This window comes from Pezoporus wallicus, unplaced genomic scaffold (genome assembly GCF_028554395.1).
Source record: "Pezoporus wallicus isolate ANWC-B61680 ecotype Strahan unplaced genomic scaffold, APGP_CSIRO_Pwel_v1 contig_3815, whole genome shotgun sequence".
NCBI lineage: Eukaryota > Metazoa > Chordata > Aves > Psittaciformes > Psittacidae > Pezoporus > Pezoporus wallicus.
The window spans coordinates 3,274,869-3,293,814 of record NW_026637911.1 but is presented as its reverse complement, the minus strand read 5'-3'; the positions used below and the strand labels follow the sequence as shown (position 1 = coordinate 3,293,814).

General features: G+C 37.0%; 1 protein-coding gene across 1 annotated transcript; it reads left to right on the top strand.

Annotated features, from left to right (window-relative positions):
- Positions 1-1,999: 1,999 nt before the first annotated feature.
- On the top strand, positions 2,000-18,172 carry ATP6V1C1 (ATPase H+ transporting V1 subunit C1). The gene is made up of 12 exons (XM_057408290.1): positions 2,000-2,458; positions 4,896-4,963; positions 6,948-7,033; positions 7,641-7,735; positions 10,179-10,270; positions 11,361-11,459; positions 12,784-12,852; positions 14,175-14,267; positions 14,356-14,449; positions 14,964-15,061; positions 16,256-16,382; positions 17,571-18,172. The coding sequence occupies exons 1-12, from the start codon at positions 2,327-2,329 to the stop codon at positions 17,664-17,666; spliced, it is 1,149 nt and encodes a 382-aa protein (XP_057264273.1). The 5' UTR covers positions 2,000-2,326; the 3' UTR covers positions 17,667-18,172.
- Positions 18,173-18,946: the final 774 nt, after the last annotated feature.

Below are 18,946 nucleotides of genomic sequence, written 5' to 3'. Positions count from 1 at the left end.
GTCATTGCAAACATGTAACTGTTTCCCTAGCTAATACAATCTCTGGAAACTTTATACATATTCTTTAGGGGCTATATATGTTTTAGTGGAAAATATGAGAATGTCATTTTCCATGTCTTACTGAATAGGATTCTAGATTTCTACATTATCTTTTCTGTCTTTTACTTGGGTATTTGCACACTGTTGCTGCCACCACCTAAACTAGTTTAGTTGTTCAATATTTATTCCAAAGCCTTTTCCAGTCCCAGTCTAGTCAAATCAAAACAAAAAACAGTTTAAAGCTTAAACACTTCAGAGTGTGTGTGTCAGCTGTAATGGTGTCTCCCTGCATGTGTGAAATTTACTGTAAACTTGACTGTTTCTTTTATGGAGCCAGAGTTCTGTGAAGTGTAGGAAAACGTAATGTGTAATGGATTCACCAAGTTTGGCATATGTTAAGGCAGGTAATGCATCGAAGTTGTCTGAGGAAGAGGAAATTTTGTCTCATTCCAAACTGTTAATAATTAGATCTCCTGTGGAGACCTTTTATGTGAGATAATCCAGTTGGTGCTAAGCAAAGGAGCCCTATAACATGGCAATGACTGATATTGCTTTAATTTTCTATTGTACCTTCTGATATCAAACTCCAGTACAGTATGACCAAAAATTGTTACAGCCCTTTTGAACATGAGGGGCCAGAGGACTCCTTTTCTCCCCTGTACTATTTCCAGAAGCAAAGAACACCTTTTCCCTTATCTTTCCAGCCTGCTTTGTCAACTTGTTAGGGGAGAAGAGAGAGTAGTGCCAGTGAGGAGAGCACAGATAATTTCCAGGCTCTTGACTTTCTGCTGTTGAATAGAACCAGCTCTGCAGGTGTGTGGCCCTAGCACGGGAGAGTGCCCAGAACTGGACTGAGTCAGGCTGGACAAGCTTGTGTGGAGTGGAACATGTCTCTGGACTTGTAATACTCTTGATTTCTCAGATATCTATACCTGCCTTGGCATTGTCTGTATTTAGAATTATAGCACTGCTGTAGTACTGCAGTGTCAGATGTCTAGACATCGAGAGCCTTGATAAGTAGGCGGCATCATCTCTCACTATAAACAAGGCCCCCTAATTGACAGAGGTTATCTGTTATGTCCATTCCAAGGTGTGCTTCATGATATTAATTTAACAATTGGCAAACTTTCTTCAGTTTAGGCTTCCTAAGTAGCTGAACAAAATAATTGGCTATCAGGCCTTTCTTTAGGTCATCTCTGACTTCAACAGCCTTGATAACTTGTTGACCCTAGAATGATTACACAGATGAAGGACCTATGAGTATTGTTTTGGGCAAAGTTTGCTAGTGTGTCCTGAGTCTTACAAATACAATATATTATTCTGTTTCTCAAAAAAAATTGCTGCAGTCTGCTTATTATGAAATGCAGGTCAGTCTCTCCTCTTTCACACTGTACAGAAGATATCTCGAATATCAACATTATGTATTTAGATTCTGTCAAGGTACTATTTGATTTTGTTCTTCATTTCTTCATTAAAAATGTCCAGTAACTCTTAAGCAGCTTGTTCTGTTTCTTAATAACAGAATAATGTATTTACTCTAAACTTCTTGAGCTCATTTGCAAAGTAGCTCAACATGATTTGTATTTAGCACTGATTCTCTCTTGACTGATGCCAGTGTATGTGATATTGAAGGTCTGCAATGACAACAGAGATACCAAGATTAGAAAGTGTCCTCCTTTTCATTAAGTTTTTAACTGCCAGGAGAACTTTCTTTGCATGAAAGTATAAACTAAAATTTATTGCACATAAGTATTTTTTTAATGCATTTACTCACTGTCCTAATCTGGAAAATGATTGGAAAAGCTTTTACACCAGAGTTGAATTTTTTAATTTCATTTTCTCTTATGTGTTCAGAAAAAGTTGTATGTTGTAGAGGTGCTGGAAAATAAAGCTATGAAAATATGATTTGGGTCCAGTTTTATTTGTTTTATTTTCAGTTAGATTGTTTGCTTATAATCTTTCCTGTGGAATTGCAGTTGAAAGATGCTGATGTTGCAAAGTCAGCCTGCTTTAACTTGCAGGATGAGTAGTGATTTTCCAACTGTGCAAATGTGATTTGGAGGATAGGAAAAAATGTATTTAGAACCATGTGATGCTTTTGGTAAAATCTCTTATAGTGACTGGAACTACACTTTTAATAACATGGACTGAGATGTTTTTCTTCAGGCAAAGCTTTGAATCCTGAACTAATGGCAGATATTCTTTCTTCCTCCCTCGCTTCCCTTCTGCTAACTAGCATCTTGCATCCATCTTCAGAAGCAGAAAACATCAAGATAAAGACACAAAAATGACTGAGTTCTGGCTGATTTCTGCTCCTGGGGAAAAAACCTGTCAACAGACATGGGAGAAACTACATGCAGCAACTACAAAAAATAACAATCTTTCTACTAATTCGAAGTTCAATATTCCAGATTTGAAGGTATGTAAGCCTCATGTCACGTCCCAAGAAGTATAATTGTTTTGCACCATCTTTGTTTCTTTGGACTTAAATTGTAGATGAAGAATACTTGCAGATGTTTTAGAGACAACAGTTGACTTCTTTTGACAATTATGTGTGGATCTAAGAAATAATTCAGACATACATGTTTTTTTTTCTGAAAATCTAAATTAAAAATCCCTCACTCTGGAAGTTTTAAGGATTCAACAAGCTGTGTTCTTTCAGAAATACAGTGGTTTTCCCAACAATAGTAGTCTTGACCTCATGCTGCTAGCAGTTAGCTGGAGAAGAAAATGAGAATTAAAATGGAGACTTGTGATCTCAGTATTCATGTGATAGTTTCCTTTGCTGTTTTTTTTGTTTTGTTTCACTCTTACTTCTGAATTGTCTCCTTTTCTGGCTGAGATGCAGTGAAAAGACTTGATTTAAAATATAGGGGTTGGTCAAACAGCTGCGGCCTTTTCACTGTGCAGAAGTAACATTCTTGAATAGTGGTTATCTCCAGCTGAGGATGTGTGTTATTGAAAATAGGAAGAAAACTGTTTGAACTAATATTCTGAGAAGTGAAGAGGAACAAAATCTGAAAGCAGTTTCTCTTGGTTTAGTACAATTTAATTTTCAGAGTATGGAAAAATTATGAGCCAGTGTATTCATTAAGGTCTATCCCAACACCCAGATGTTTCTTGAACAAGAAAATTTGTGAGCTCATTTAACTGAGAGAAAGCGAAAGATCATAAAGCCTATCAAAATAAAGAGGGGAAAAAAAAATGCCACCAGTCTCTGTCTGGAGAATGGGTCAAGTTCAGGTGGCACAATGCCTTGTTCCTGTCTCTGCTAAGGAATGAGCTCAGGACACAAAGTGGTTCAGTGTATCTTTGAAGAGGATCTTCTAACTGCCGTAACTTATATTCATGTTTAGATTGTCCTGAGTTATTTCAAGAGATACACTAGTAGAGGTAAGAAGGGAGATTGCAACAAATATCTGTCTCCTCCCAGGAGATCCTTCCACATGAGTCAAGATGGCTTTCCAACTGTAGGTTGCTTACAGCATTCAGAAGAGCTGTCACTGAAAACTGATGTGGCCTATTAGGGTTATAAATGATTGGATTTGTTTCTACTCTACTTCCTAAAAGGGCCAGCAGCTGAGTATACTTTGTCTACAATGGGAAATAGTCTGGCTTCTTTGGTCCTAGGAAAACTGCTTAAAGAGTTAAACTCCTTAGTTAAAACTCACTGAAACAGTGATTTAGTCTCCATTGAACAGCAGCCTTATTGCTTAAAGACTTACTTGTCCTGTAGCTTGTGACTAGTCAAAAGCTTCTTTATTCTACATATAGCTCAGAAGGTGGGGCATCGAAAGTGATTTGGTTGTGACTTAAGTAATTGTGCCCCTTTTTTTCTTCAAGGCTAAAGAGAACAGGAATAATGTAAAGTTGAGTGGTCTCAACTTGTTGACTAGGACTAGAATAAGGATGCTAGATTTAAAATAACATTAATAGCATCCTGACTAGACAGAAGATTAATTTATGCCTAGTAGTATTTCAGCATAAAATACAAACTAGTAGCTAAAATATTAACGAATTATCTTTTTGGAGGTACCTCCTACTTTCATTGAACAGAATGAGCAAACATGTAAATACTTGAAGAGAGAACCAAAGAAACACTTCTGATCTATTTAAAAATAATCACCATTTGGCCGTTTAACTTAAGCATAGCTCTATTGTTTTTGTACTTTCTGATGTCTCTAGACCCATCTGAGACTTGCTTATGAAAGACCTAAACAGAATATCTTACTGTGCTGTAATTTCCATGCTTGAACTATACAGAGTCTAAAATGCTGAGTAGCATCCCTGGCCACAGGCTGGTATATGGATTGCTCTGAATTATTACATGAAATCAGGGAATAAAGTGTTTTCTGGAGGAGAAGTGAAGAAAGAGTGAAAGCTTCTAGACAAGCTAGGTATTCCGTTACTTGATATGCCAACAGTCTGAGTGTTGCAGTTTTCTTGTGTGTTCAGTGTTTTCAGTGTTCTGGTTGCCTCCAGCACTGAGATAACTGATCACAGAAATTTCAGATTTGATCTAAAGTAGTAATCAAATACTTTATTAATTTCCCACAAAGACTTGTGGGAAATGCAGCCAACTCATAATATAAAAGTTGATTTAAGATGTTTTGGATTGCTGGCATGCAGGACTGAGACTGTACCAAACTAGACTGAGTTAGATCTGATACTCTGGTGCTTTAGGGGTATTTTGAGCAAATGAAAAGCACAATCCACAAGCCCGAAATCCTGAAGTACAGCATTTCATGTAGCTCTGCAAAGCTACATGTTCAGGAGGCTTAGCTTTTATTGTTATTTGCTTCTATCTTTTTTATGTTTATATACAATTACTAATGCATTTTGATCTTTCCTTCTAGGTTGGCACACTGGATGTTTTGGTTGGTTTGTCAGATGAGCTGGCTAAATTGGATGCATTTGTGGAAAGGTAACAATTTATTTTTACTAGCATGTAAAATATTAGAATAATAATGTGATGGTTTCCTGAGGCCTAATAATACCCAGATTATTTCTATCTTTTTTTTGTTTCTTAGTGGTCCTCTGTAGGCAGTCAATAAACTAAGATTTCAGAAAGATGAGATGCTGGTTTTTCTAGTATCTGTACTTGGGGGAAAAATAAACCTGAACTTCTTGTGGAATAGTGGAACATTATGTGTTGATGGAGGATGGTTCTCCCTGTAGTAGTGCTAAGTGCTGCTGGGTCCTGGATAACTGGTAAAAATTGAGCCTGACAGCTGCAGGAAGTGATGTCGAAATGAGTAAAACCTCTTCTTTTAGTAAGTTGGAGTACTATTTACGGACTTGAGAAGGTAACCACATTGTTTCCTAATCCACAGATATGATTAAACAGCATTAATATTAAAATACAAAACCTGTTCACTTTGGAAAAAATTATGGTCCTTTGAAAGTCGTTTTCATAGAATCATAGAATCGTTAGGGTTGGAAAGGACCTTAAGATCATCTAGTTCCAGCCACCCTGCCGTGGGCAGGGACACCTTACGCTGAATCATATCACCCAAGGCCTTGTCCAACCTGGCCTTGAACACTGCCAGGGATGGAGCATTCACAACCTCCCTGGGCAACCCATTCCAGTGCCTCACCACCCTGACAGGAAAGAATTTCCTCCTCATATCCAATCTAAACTTCCCCTGTTTAAGTTTTAACCCGTTACCCCTTGTCCTGTCACTACAGTCTCTAATGAAGAGTCCCTCTCCAGCACCCCTATAGGCCCCCTTCAGATACTGGAAGGCTGCTATGAGGTCTCCATGCAGCCTTCTCTTCTCCAGGCTGAACAGCCCCAACTTCCTCAGCCCGTCTTCATACAGGAGGTGCTCCAGTCCCTGATCATCCTTGTGGCCCTCCTCTGGACTTGTTCCAACAGTTCCATGTCCTTTTTATGTTGAGGACACCAGAACTGCACACAATACTCCAGGTGAGGTCTCACAAGAACAGAGTAGAGGGGCAGGATCACCTCCTTCGACCTGCTGGTCACACTCCTTTTGATGCAGCCCAGGATGCGGTTGGCTTTCTGGGCTGCGAGCGCACACTGCAGCCGGCTCATGTTCATTTTCTCATAGACCAGCACCCCCAAGTCCTTCTCCGCAGGGCTGCTTTGAATCTCTTCTCTGCCCAACCTGTAGCTGTGCCTGGGATTGCTCTGACCCAGGTGTAGGACCTTGCGCTTGTCATGGTTAAACTTCATGAGGCTGGCACCAGCCCACCTCACAAGTGTGTCAAGGTCCCTCTGGATGGCATTCCTTCCCTCCAGCGTATTACATTTTGATCAAATGTAACAAAATTTCACATAATCAGAATTGTGGTCTGCTTCAAGGAGAGAAGTGTTAAGTAGTTGCTTTCAAATAAAAACTATTTGGCATGGCACATGTGAGCAATATTAAACATAACTTTTCTTGTGAGGAAGGCAGGTCTTGAGTGTTGAATCTCATGGGGCATAGGGCTGAGGTTTCCCCATAGCTCTTTGGTTGTCTTTGGTGTTTCGTTGCCATGGTTGCCTTGTGTTTAGTTTGGATTATTGATGATTTCTATCTTGCTGTCCATTTTTTAGAAAGGGGTTAGGATTTTGAAAGTATCACAGACTTCAAAAAAATATTGGAATCTAGGGAGATAATACATGAAGTTATCCCCTGTTACCTGGAGGCAAGGAAGTAGCCTCACCTTGTTGAGAACGAGAAGTAGCAACACTAGAGAAGGATTTAAATAAAGTTCTGGCATGTATTTGATAAGTTGCTTGCCTTCAGATACTGAGCCCAGTTTGTGCTCTTGGAAAGTTTATATGTAAAGCAATCAACTCTATTTTTGTATCAAATTTCAGATCAGTTTCATAAATGGTATTTCTCAAAGTAGCAACTTTTTCATTCTTCTTTTTCATATCTTTATCTTTCATTTTTCAGTGTTGTAAAGAAAGTGGCCCAGTATATGGCTGATGTTCTAGAGGACAGTAAAGATAAAGTCCAGGAGAATCTTCTGGCTAATGGAGGTAAAGTGTTAACCATGATATGTGCATCCTAAAAGTCTAGGGGGAAGGCAATGATCCTGAAACATATTGAATGCTGTTTCTCTGTATGACATTCTGAAAGCCTAGTTTAGACATGGAAGTGTGTTTTTCCATGAGTCACTTGCCCCGAGATAAATTGTAGGATCCAGAATGGCAAGAAATTAAAGCTACATGTTAAATACTCTCTTACAGAAGCTTTTTGATCCTTTAGGGCTGTGTTTTTTAATCACTGGTCTCTGGTGGAACATAAATAATCTTTACCGCTTTTTTTTTTCTGTTGTAACCCTCCTTTCTCTTGCCCATTTTTCACACAAAGCAAAAAATAGTTGGTCTTGTGTGTGCTTCTCCAGCCATCATTGACTTAGTAGTAAATATCATTTAGGGTCTACAGAGGAGCAAGAAACAATGTCTGAAGGCAGAGTTCACAGTTAACTTGCAGCTTCATTGTTTATGTTCAAATTTCTTAAGCAACAGGGTTCATACATGTGAAGGTCCACAAACAGTCTGTTACAGTACACTTCTGTTACAGCAGTCCTACATGGAATATAATGCATCAGTCTTTTTATTGTCTTATTCTTTAAAATTTTAGTTGACTTGGTCACCTATATAACAAGGTTCCAGTGGGATATGGCCAAATACCCGATCAAGCAGTCCTTGAAGAATATTTCAGAAATTATTGCAAAGGTAAGGTAATTTGTTCTATAAACAACATGTAGAAATAGGCCCACTATGTTAGATTGATACTTTCGTCAGCAGTATCATGAATCTACCTCATTTTGCAATGACTTTTCTGAGTTATCCACCAATTCTACTACCAGAAGGAAGTTTGCATTGTTGCATCATTTGGCGCTTTTACACAAATATATTTTCAAGAGCTCTACTGTGAAAATGAGGTTTGCAGTTCTGCATCCTCTAACATCTTAATAGGAAGCAAAACTGGTTCTTGTTTACAATAAACTGCAGTCAGTGCAGCAGTAACAGGCTTTTGTCTATGCAGTTATCTTTTAAAAGGTTACTGACTTTACAACTGAGAGCAATTAAAGTCTTGACAATTAGGAACCGATGAACTCATTCGTAAAGGCAGTGTTTAATATCAATGGGTTTTGCTTTTTTTTTGTTAAACATTGCATAGTTAGACTGGTGTTGAAAGTTTTTATCCTTGGAAAACGCAGAGGGAAAGGTTGTTCTGCAGTTGAAACACACTAGTTAATAGCTTAAGAAGACTCCAAACACACCGGTTAATAGCTTAATAGTTTCTGATTAATTTTTCCTCTAATGCTGTCTTCTAGTGGTACAAAAACTTTAAAAAAAGCTTTAGTGCTTTTTCTTGTAATATAAAAGAGTTTCATGAATACGTGTGCTTTGTGACACTTGAAGTGCTCCACATGCTTTGCTAGAGCTTGCATCAGTCAAAGTATTAAACTTAAAATACTCATCTGTTTAAAAGTAAGTTGTCTTATGTTCAGAGTATTTTGTCTAAAGCTTTGCTGTATCTTTTTAAGGTGCAAGCTGTTAACATGTTGCCAAATGAAACTGCCAGAATGTTCAGGTTTTTAATGACTTTCTCCTGCTGCAGAGAAGTGAGCTTGTGTGTTATTGTAAACAAGGTCACTATATAATGAAGTGACTTGACTTATATTTATTTTGTGGAAACAAAATCATTATCTGGATCCCCAAGCTGAAGTGTTGTATGCAAAACAAAATGTTCTGTCAGTGGTCAAAGTCCAAATAAAGGTAGAATCCCTTGACTATGTTCAAATACTTGTCCCTGGGAATCTTTATATGCTTGTTCTTCATACCATAGTGATGAAGCACTGAAGGAGGGAACAGGCAGCATTACAATGCCAAACCAGTACTGTACCTTGTTCTTTCAGTTATCCAGCTGTTACGGTGTATATTGAATGTAAAGTAGTCTTTGTATAGGAGCATGATTGGAAGCTGTAAACCTACTAATTGTTTAATTTGTTATTTCATTTGCTGCCAAGTTACCTAGCTGGGAATGAATTATATTTGGCAATCATGCTGGAGGGTGGATTTGAGAAGAATGGCTTACTGGAACAGCAATGGCAAGCTGAATGTGAGAATCTGAGTCTAATCAGTAAAACAGTTGGAGCTTTGATATGAAAGTTTTAAAGATGACTGTAGGCTGCCAGTGACATTAAATGTAGAATGCTGCCTCTAGCTGATTAGACAGATATATTTATCTGAAATAAGGTAGATTCTGAAATACTGTCTGTCTACGCTGGCACTGGCCCTGTGTAACTTCAGACATTCCAAAATACACAAATTTTCACTAATTGAAGAAAGCCTCTATAAAAAAGTTTGTTCTTCATGTTTGTAAGTCAGTGCCAATGTAAAACAGCAGCATAAAAGAGGATTTTGTGAAGGGAGATGGTGATACAATTTGTGTTTACATTTGCAACCATACCATGGGAAATAGTTCTGGGGAAAAAAAGGACATAAAATAACAGTATTTACAACTGTAAATAATAACAGCCATTTAGAATTGGGCAGATGATGCATTCAGTTGATACTCTGTCTTTCAGTGCTCGAGGCTGCTCACCTTAAAAAATGGCAACTGCAGTAGGCATATACGGTGCAACAGTTTCCTCTTAAGTTGTAGATAATGGTTTGGGTTACTTAATTTTTGGATTTACTACTCATAAAACTGTACCTTCATTCTTGTCACTGAAACTAATGAAGGAAAAACATAATGAGAAGTGAAATAACAGCTGGAGGAAATGGTACCCAGTGTTCACAAGTGTAATGGTATCGCAGTAGAAACGTAAATTCCAGTTGGACTCTCCTGACAACTGAATGAAGGGTGTCAGCCTGAAGGTGATGGGGCAATGATCAGCTGGGTTGCGGTACCATGTCCAGCTGAATGCTGAAGAGGATGTGTAACTTTTATTTTTGGCTGATTTCCCTTTAAAGGAATTCTACCATAGGGTTTTCTGAGTTTTGAGTGAATTTTCTCAAGCACTAGAGAAACAAACATTTTAACCTGTGTGTTGTTTTTTTTTGTATTACCAAGTTCTTGTTGGTAGATCTAAGATTTGAAATTAAGAAATGATTTTTAAAATATTCCAGTTCTTTAGACACTGTTCCTTTTCTCTTTATCTTTAAGGGAGTAAACCAGATTGACAATGATCTAAAAGCAAGAGCCTCAGCGTACAATAATCTGAAAGGGAACCTTCAGAATTTGGAAAGAAAGAATGCGTAAGTCATTGTTTTTTTTGCTAATGTAGCACAGGAAAGTAATCTAACCATGAAAACTTTATCCTGTGTTAAGTACATGTTCTAAGCTTAATGTATTTTTGAGATGTTTATCAATCTTAAATAGCAGCTGTTATAAAAGCACATTTATTACCAGCTGACTCGCTGGCTCATTTGCAATTGATAGGCAATTCTGAAATACACAAAAGCATATACAAGTACTGTAAATTACTGGAGCTTTTGAGAGAAGCTTGCTGTTAAACTGCTGCGTAGCACTTATACTTGGATGTCTGCCTAAACAAGGAAGTCTGTCCCTTCTCTCCATTTTGTGCTTTAAGCATATCAATATTACTGGATTTCTTCCCTCAGAATTAACCAGCAGAGTGACAGCTGTTGTGTATATGAAGATAATAAATTAAACAAGGACTGCATGCACTCTTGTCATGTACATGTGGTGATTATCTGGAATACAGTTGAGGTACAGCAGTAGTTCTGGGTAAATATGGTTGATTAATTTGACCCAACCCTACCATTGCAGTTAATGGTACAAGCCTGCTGCCTGATTCAGAACCATGGGTCATGCTAATGACAGCCATTTTATGAGTGAGCCATAAATTCTGTAGTAAGGCATGGTAATTTTGTCAGTTAAGCCCCATTAAATCTGTGTATGTTCTTAGTCTTTTGTGAACATGAGGCAGTATACTGCTTTACATTTTTATTCAGGTTCTGTATATAGGTCTGTACTGGATTAGTTGTAATTCTGAGGCTCTATATACTGCACTTCAAAAATAATGGTTTTAATGGTTCCAGTGTTTTTAAACCAAGTTTTTAAAAGATAACTTGGCTTCTTAAGTGTGTGAGGTGTTTGGAATATGGAAATCATGCACAGCAGTGGAACTACTAGTAAAAACTTTCAGTGACTTTAGACAGTAAGATATGAAATACATATAAGGAGACATTTTGTTTGCTCTACTAATAGTGAATGCTTAGATAAAATATGGTTTTGAAAATGTTATACCATCAAGCCCTGGGAATTTGTCCAGACAAATTCAGTTCTTAAACATGTATTTACTCTGTGTTTGTTTCTCTGCAGGGGAAGCTTGCTAACCAGAAGCCTTGCTGATATTGTAAAGAAAGAGGACTTTGTACTCGATTCAGAATATTTGGTCACGTTATTAGTGATTGTACCAAAGTAAGTTTGTTGTGTGCCCAAAAAGCACAATAAAATAAGAAATTTAAGTCAAATAATATATCCCACAACCCTTTAGTACTGTAAGAAAGGACATCTGAATTTGTTTGGGGTTTTCCTGGATGAACGAACATAAATGTTTGGATGCTTAGTAGAGGCAAATGAGCCTGCGTACCTGCATTCTACTCTACGTGAGAACTCATCGTAAGGAATGCTGAGTGCTGTTGAATTTCTTTAAGAAAGTGGAGATCAGATTTGTCTCTTGGCTAATATTAGCTGTGACTAGTGATGTTGCAGAAGGTAACCTTATGAAAATACTGAGTGAAAACATGACTTGTTTTACATTAGAAAGGTTAATGATGGAATTATCCTGGTTAGGATTATGGGCTTTCACCACCTGGTGAGCAAAGTGAACTATACTTTGCTCTAGAATTTTTTTCAGATTGCTAGAGTGTTGCTTTTTAACTCGCTTACGTCTCTGCCAACGTAACACTGCTTACATCATGTCAAAGGTTTGCTGGGGGGAGCAGGTTGTTCCTGTCTGAAATATTTGAACAACAAAAGCTCCATCTTTTACCCTGACCAAGGGAAGTGGCAGTAAAGACATCCTTAAGACTCTTGTAAAATGAGAAAATGGCCCTAGACTCATTCTGGAGCTGGAAACAAAGTTGAGCTTCTAACTTGTAAAGATAGCCAGTAGGTGGTTAATCACATGAAGCAGTAGTCTGTGTCACCAGTAGAAGTCTGGTGAAGGTAAACTGGTTTTGCAGTGGCTTTAGAAGAAAACAAGTGGTTAGTATATCTTGACTGTTCTCTCTTCTGCCTTTGACTTGGCTTTGGTGTTCAAAGGGTGAAACCTCTTCACCACCAACTACAGAAAGGCAGGACTTCCAAAATTCTCAGTCCTTCAGGCAAGTGCAGGACGCTGGGGAGCCCATTTATAATTGTGGAAAAAGTATTCTTATTAGGAACTTGCATAAGGAACTTCTGATAAACCTTGACTGTTAAGTTTGTTTGGTCCCCTGGGATCTGTACTCAGTGATGACTGATTTAATTTAGTTCTTTAATTTCAGAAAGTTCTACACTTATAGACTTATATGAAGACTGAAGATAAAATGTGTTACTTTTGCTATCATTACAGTTTATTTAGCAGTGATCTTAAAAACAGCATGAGGAAGACTGTCCCTTACGTCTTGTGTATTTCTGACAACCTTACACCTGTGTTGAAAGATTTGATGATTAAATGTTTTCAATTTTTTTAATCCATTAATCTAAGATTTCTTATCTATGGTACTAAAAATGTAATTATAACCTGTGTATTCTGTAGGTCAAATTATAATGACTGGGTTAAGCAGTACGAAACACTAGCAGAGATGGTTGTACCACGTTCCAGCAAGTAAGTAGTTAAAAGCTAAATCTTGTATTTACATGTGCTCTATTTTACAGGTGATCTTTAACTGTAGTGACTTTGAATTTTTAAAATCAGTCAAAAACTTGACAAAATGTCTAGCTTTGTATCTTTAGCTGATCAAGCTTTTTATGTTGTAGTAAAGTTAAAAATCAAAGGAACTCTAGGGTTAAAAAATTTACTAAACTAACGTATGTGGCAAGAATAAAAGAATTGAAAAGTACAGATCAGGTACATTCAGCTTCAAGCTAGTGCATGGCGGCATTTAGCAACAAATACTAGCTGCTAGCCTGTAAGCTTTATGCCTGTATTCAGAGGACTTGAAACAAGTTGCATACACTCTTTGAAAGCTGCTAAAGAATGAGGAACTGGAAATGTAGTTGGTTTTCTTGGTGCAAAGAAAAGTAACTTGTCTCTTTTGAGCTAACAAAGGTCCTTGGTACCAAGCTGGTGCTTGCTGGCTGTGATGGTCAAGACTTGAGGCCAAGACTTGGTAGGACTGTTAAGCCACTTGACAATAGAGTCAACATGTAGCACAAAACATTGATATGTTGTTAATTTTAAATGACAGAGTGGGGTTCTGATCAGGCAGATTGGATATTGCCAGTTCTGTGCTTGTTACAAAATCTGACCTTGCTCTTGCTAACTTCACATTTGAATTGGATCAGCTTAAGCCTAGTGAGAGATCTGTTAATGATTCTTGTTTAATTACTGGGAAAGCATAACTTCGGGATAGCCTAAAAAGAGATGACTCGTTAAACTTTTTATTAAAGACAGTATGGCATTGAGGGACAGCCTAAATCTCTGCTCAAAATAAGCAGTATTGTCTTGAGCCATAAAATAGTCAATCGAAGGATTGTCTTTACAGCCTAAGAAATGTTCTTTTTCTTAACCTAAGGCTCTTTAATTTGTGTGCTTTTCTATTTTAAATCAATTTCATTTTTCTTTAAAACATGCATTTCTATGAATTCTGTAGTTCAAACTTTTCAGTATTAAACAAGCTTTAGTTCATTTTTCTGTAAAATCATTTTAACTTGAATAAATATCCATGCATGAAGTGTTTGAGTGGTGAAGTCTCTGAATGTGAAAAGGAAACTGCTGTTCTTTACGAAGGGAGTAATTAAGAGCAGTTGCTAAAGTTTCAGTTACTTTCTGTATAAGGTGTTTAATTTGGGAACTTATCCTGTATGGTTATCTACAGTTATGTTCTTGCCTAGTAGCAGTAAGTACAAGTTAAGCTACTGTGTATCACATCTGTGGTGACCTGAATCTTATTAATTCTGACGCTTTTTTACTTTTCTCCTTTGTAGTGTACTCTTTGAGGATCAAGATAGTTATCTTTGTAATGTCACCTTGTTCAGGAAGGCAGTGGATGACTTCAAGCATAAAGCCAGGGAATATAAGTAAGGCTTATTTTGTGTGTGTTCCATCTCTCATGCTTTGAGGGATCTCTGGATAGCTACTTTTGATTTTATTCACTTCCAAATGCAGATTTATGGTCCGTGACTTCCAGTATAATGAAGAAGAGATGAAAGCAGATAAAGAAGAAATGAATAGACTGTCAACTGACAAGAAGAAGCAGTTTGTAAGTCTGTAAACTAGTCATTACAGAAACATGAGACATCTAAGACTTGTTATTGCTACATAACAATTTCATGAACTTGTGATTCTGAGAAAGCATTGCTTAAGATGACATGACGTACTCAGACTGCCACCCGCCTAATCTGCTCAGGGATAATTGAGTTTCCTCTAGCACAAGCGCTCCTCTGCGGTTGAACCTAGTGCTGATATTGCAGCTGATCATATGCGAAGTTTGAAAATGGACAAGTATTTGAATGAAATAATCAGATATTACTAAAATGGTTCATAATATAGTTAGCCCATGGCAGCTGAGATTGTGTACTGAAAAGGTACTGGAAGTCTCATTAAATTTCTTGTAGTATCAAAACAGCTTTGATCCATTATGTCATAGTGAAACTCTGCCTTTAAATTGTCTTTATTATCATGGTAGAGATATTGAGTATCTGCTCCAATATGATTAATGGGTTTAATGTTTTTCTGGAGTTTGAATAATATTTTTTTTCTCTTCCCTTTCACAGGGGCCTCTGGTTCGGTGGCTGAAAGTTAATTTCAGTGAAGCTTTCATTGCATGGATTCATGTGAAAGCACTACGAGTTTTTGTTGAATCTGTTTTAAGGTAATGAGGCAGACCTGAATAGTGTGTTTCTTCCTAGACTTTGTAAGAATTTACATTTAGCTTGTTTTTACCAAACTGGGTATGAATGCCACTTTTCCACAAAGGAGGAAACGAGAAATAGGGCAGTAAAAATAGCTGATGGCAATAGCTCTTGTTGATAGTTGTAGAATATTTGAGTAGATAGTTGTGTATCTTGCCTCTTTCCACCAGTGCTTTAGGAATTACAGGTACTCTGTAAGTTGCAGCAAGGCATTTCTGCTGATTCTTAGCTTGCTTTATGACCTGCTTGTGTAGAGAGCTTACTATATCTTCTATTTAAATGGGAAATTGGACTAGTTCAGAATAAAAGCATTTGGGCTTTGAGTAATATAGCTTGACATTTTGAAATGCATGCTTTTTCTTTAATATGTGCCTTTTGAAGAGTTTTGTAGTCTAAACTTTTTAAGTATAAAACCATTCAATACCCTAACTACAAAACTTCTCTCTTTTCTTTGTTTTTTTTATTTCATACCATATCCAGAAATATGGTTACTAAGTTGACTTAAGAAGAGCTGTATTTGTTCTGTAGAAGGAAGGACCTGAATGATTATTAGAGTTCAAAGGACTTCTACCTTAGTCAGAAAATGGAAAGGGTGGGGTTTTTTTTAGCCGTTTTAATAAGTTATCATAAAGGATAAATCATAAAGGACTTATTAAAGGACAACCAGAGAAGAAAAGAAAAAGAAGTAACATGAAATTGCATTCTGGTCTGTTTCATAACTGCTACGGGCTGAAATCTGATGACAAACTTGAGTGAGGAAGAAAGCTGAACTTGATTTGTATATTGTCATATGTTTCCACACATCTAGAAAAGAGGGTTGAGTAGAAACTAGATTCTCCACCTAGTGACAGAAGCAAAGCCTTGCAAGTGACCTAATTGGAATGTTCAAATATTAGTTTGAGATGTCAGGTAACTTTGAGAATTGTGCTAAGGACTCAAGGATTTAAAATGATTTTAAAAACATTTAGGCTTCTGTTTTGTTATTTTAAACTTTAAGAAAAGTTCTATTTTATTGATACCTTAAGAATTGTAGGAACAGAATGGTCTTGCAAAAATGAAAATGAGCAGAATTTCCTCTTCAGCAACAGGTTTCTTTCTCAAAATAAAATTCTGCTTTGAAAGAAGGCTTTATTTCAGCATTTTCATTTCCTCAGGTATGGTCTGCCAGTTAATTTCCAGGCAATGCTGCTTCAGCCTAATAAGAAAACAATGAAGAAACTGAGGGAGGTTTTGTATGACTTATACAAGCACCTTGACAGCAGTGCAGCAGCTATCATTGATGTAAGTATTTTTGTAACTGCTGCTCCCCTTCAGTATTAGGTTTAATCTGTTTAAACAGAAAAGTTTTATTTACTTTATTACAAAGCTCCACCTCTCCATACTCTGCATCATCTCTCAGTACAGGAAATTCTCTCCTTATAAAAATGTCACTTCTGTTGTACACTTTTGCAAAGCAGATGGCATTTAATTTTGCAACCAATGCATTTGATGAGATGTCTGGTATAAAAGTCTCATGTAATTTCTTCTTACTGCATTTTTCCCTGCTACTGGTGGAAAGATATCTTACAGGTACTCCATACATATTCATATCCTCAGAGAATTCAAAGTCAACTTTGATCTGAAACTGGCTTAATGAACTTTGATAGTTTTCATCTCTTTTTCTTTGAGCCCAGAAGGAATACATAAATTGTCCACAGTCTGTGGTAACAGTGGCCTTTAAAGATAAACAAAAATTGCTTTAGTATTGGTTCCGTTGCTGTCTTTGATCCTTCTCTGCTGAAGGAGGCTAAATAGATCTCAAGATGGAGTCATCCTTTCCATCTGTAGAAGTCTCATTGTGTTTAAAACTGCATTGCTGGGAGGCTTAATCTACTGGTTTGTTTTGTATTGGAAAGCAGTGCTTTTCATAGTTAAAAATTGACTAAAAAAAGACCACACAACAAGTGTAGCTGAATTTTAAAAGATGAAAAATAATTTTTCTGAACATTATATTTAATGTATATTAATGCATGTTTAATCTTTTTCCAAAGTATTTCTGGGCCTTTTTTTTTTTTTGGGGGGGGGAGGAGGAAAGGTATGTGAGACAATTAAGGTAGAAATTAAAGATGCTGAGCTTCATTTAACATCATGGATCATTCAGCACCTTGTATTGTTCTTTCCATAAACTGTCTGAGTTTAGAAGAATTTAAAACAATTGCAGTACTTTCCCTTCCATTTAGTGGTGGCGAGTTTACTACAGGAATAGAGATGAAATACTGATACACAACTACTTAGATTTTTGAAAAAAGCACTTTTATTTCACTTTGAAAAATATTGTTGTCTGTCAAACTTCTAATTTCATTGCTTAAACAGTTACTTGAGCATAGAAATTTAAGCTTATTTACTTCTAAAACATATGAGTGTTTCACCTGCTTCTGGGTAGGAGTCTGAATTGCAAGAGTATAACTGGTTTCTAAACTTTATTTGCAGGCATCTATGGATATTCCAGGCTTAAACCTCAGTCAGCAGGAGTACTACCCATATGTGTACTACAAGATTGATTGTAATTTGCTGGAATTCAAGTAAAAGTTCCCTAACATGACAATCTTCTCGGTGTTGGTGTAAACAAACAGAAGTGAGGTTGAAGTACAGTAATACTTTTGACACTGCTAATCATATGCTTGCTTCTTATGTTAGGTGAATTTAACACACAGTGGTCCATCTCTAGACATTTTCTTTTTAAAGAACAGAGTAGGTAATCTGCTTTTAATCAATAATGTCTGTAAATGTATATTGAGAGAATTGAAGTATTTATAAACAGAGTGATTTATTTAAGGAAAAGCTCATTCCTCTTTCATATGGTGGTCTGTGTTAATTCCCTTTACCATTGTTTATTAAAAATGTTTACAGAATAGTGTAAATGTTCATGGCCATTTTGTTCATTTGATTTAGCTGGTACAATTGTGTTAATGTTGTTGAACTGTGATGTAAAGTATGTAAAATTGGTATGAAATTGTGCTTTATGAATGGTTTAAAATTACAATTGATGCACTGTAAACACAGGGGAAAATAAACATACCTGTGCAAATGTGTCGCTTTCTCATACCACATATAACTGTAGATACCTGTGTCTAAACTGAACCAGTGTATTAAGTCTTAAAAGCAATGCTTCAGTCAAATACTTTTAAGAGATGTAGTTATTTGTGCAGAAATATTCAAGTATGTTTAGCCATCAAACCTACATATGAATATTTTCCAGGTTTATAACTTTGTGACTCTAAAGAAAAGATACAGAACAATTATTGGGAAGGTGGCAGTAAGCTGGGATGCTAGGCTGGCCTGGGATTTTTTTGATAATTCTTTGTTCTTGTCAGTCAGTCGAAGCTTGGGACTACTGCCTACGTTATGGCTTTGAATAGTCTAATAGTAGATGTTTGCTTTTTATTATTATTATTATCTGTTGTTTGAAGTACTGTAACCACTGGAAGTTTTTCTAATCTGATCCCTAACTGAAAATACCAGTGCTGTGCATGTAAGCTCTATAGAGCTTCCCACAGTAGACTCTCTAATCATGAACCGGAAGCACTTCTGAAGAATTTGCTGTCTTCCATTAAGCCAAGATGGCTGTAGTCCTTCAGTGTGAACTAGTCTAGCATGGGTCTTCTGGGGGCCACATTTCTTTCAGGGCATGTCCATCTGGTCCAATTTGGGTCCTCCAGAGGCTGCATTGTGGTGGATGTCTGCTCCAGCATAGACCTCTCCAGGGCCTATGGCACTATACCTGCTCCCCTCTGCCCCCCTCCATGGGCTGCAGGCAGATACCTGCTGTTCATTTCCTTTCAGTGATGTATCTAGGCTACAATTAT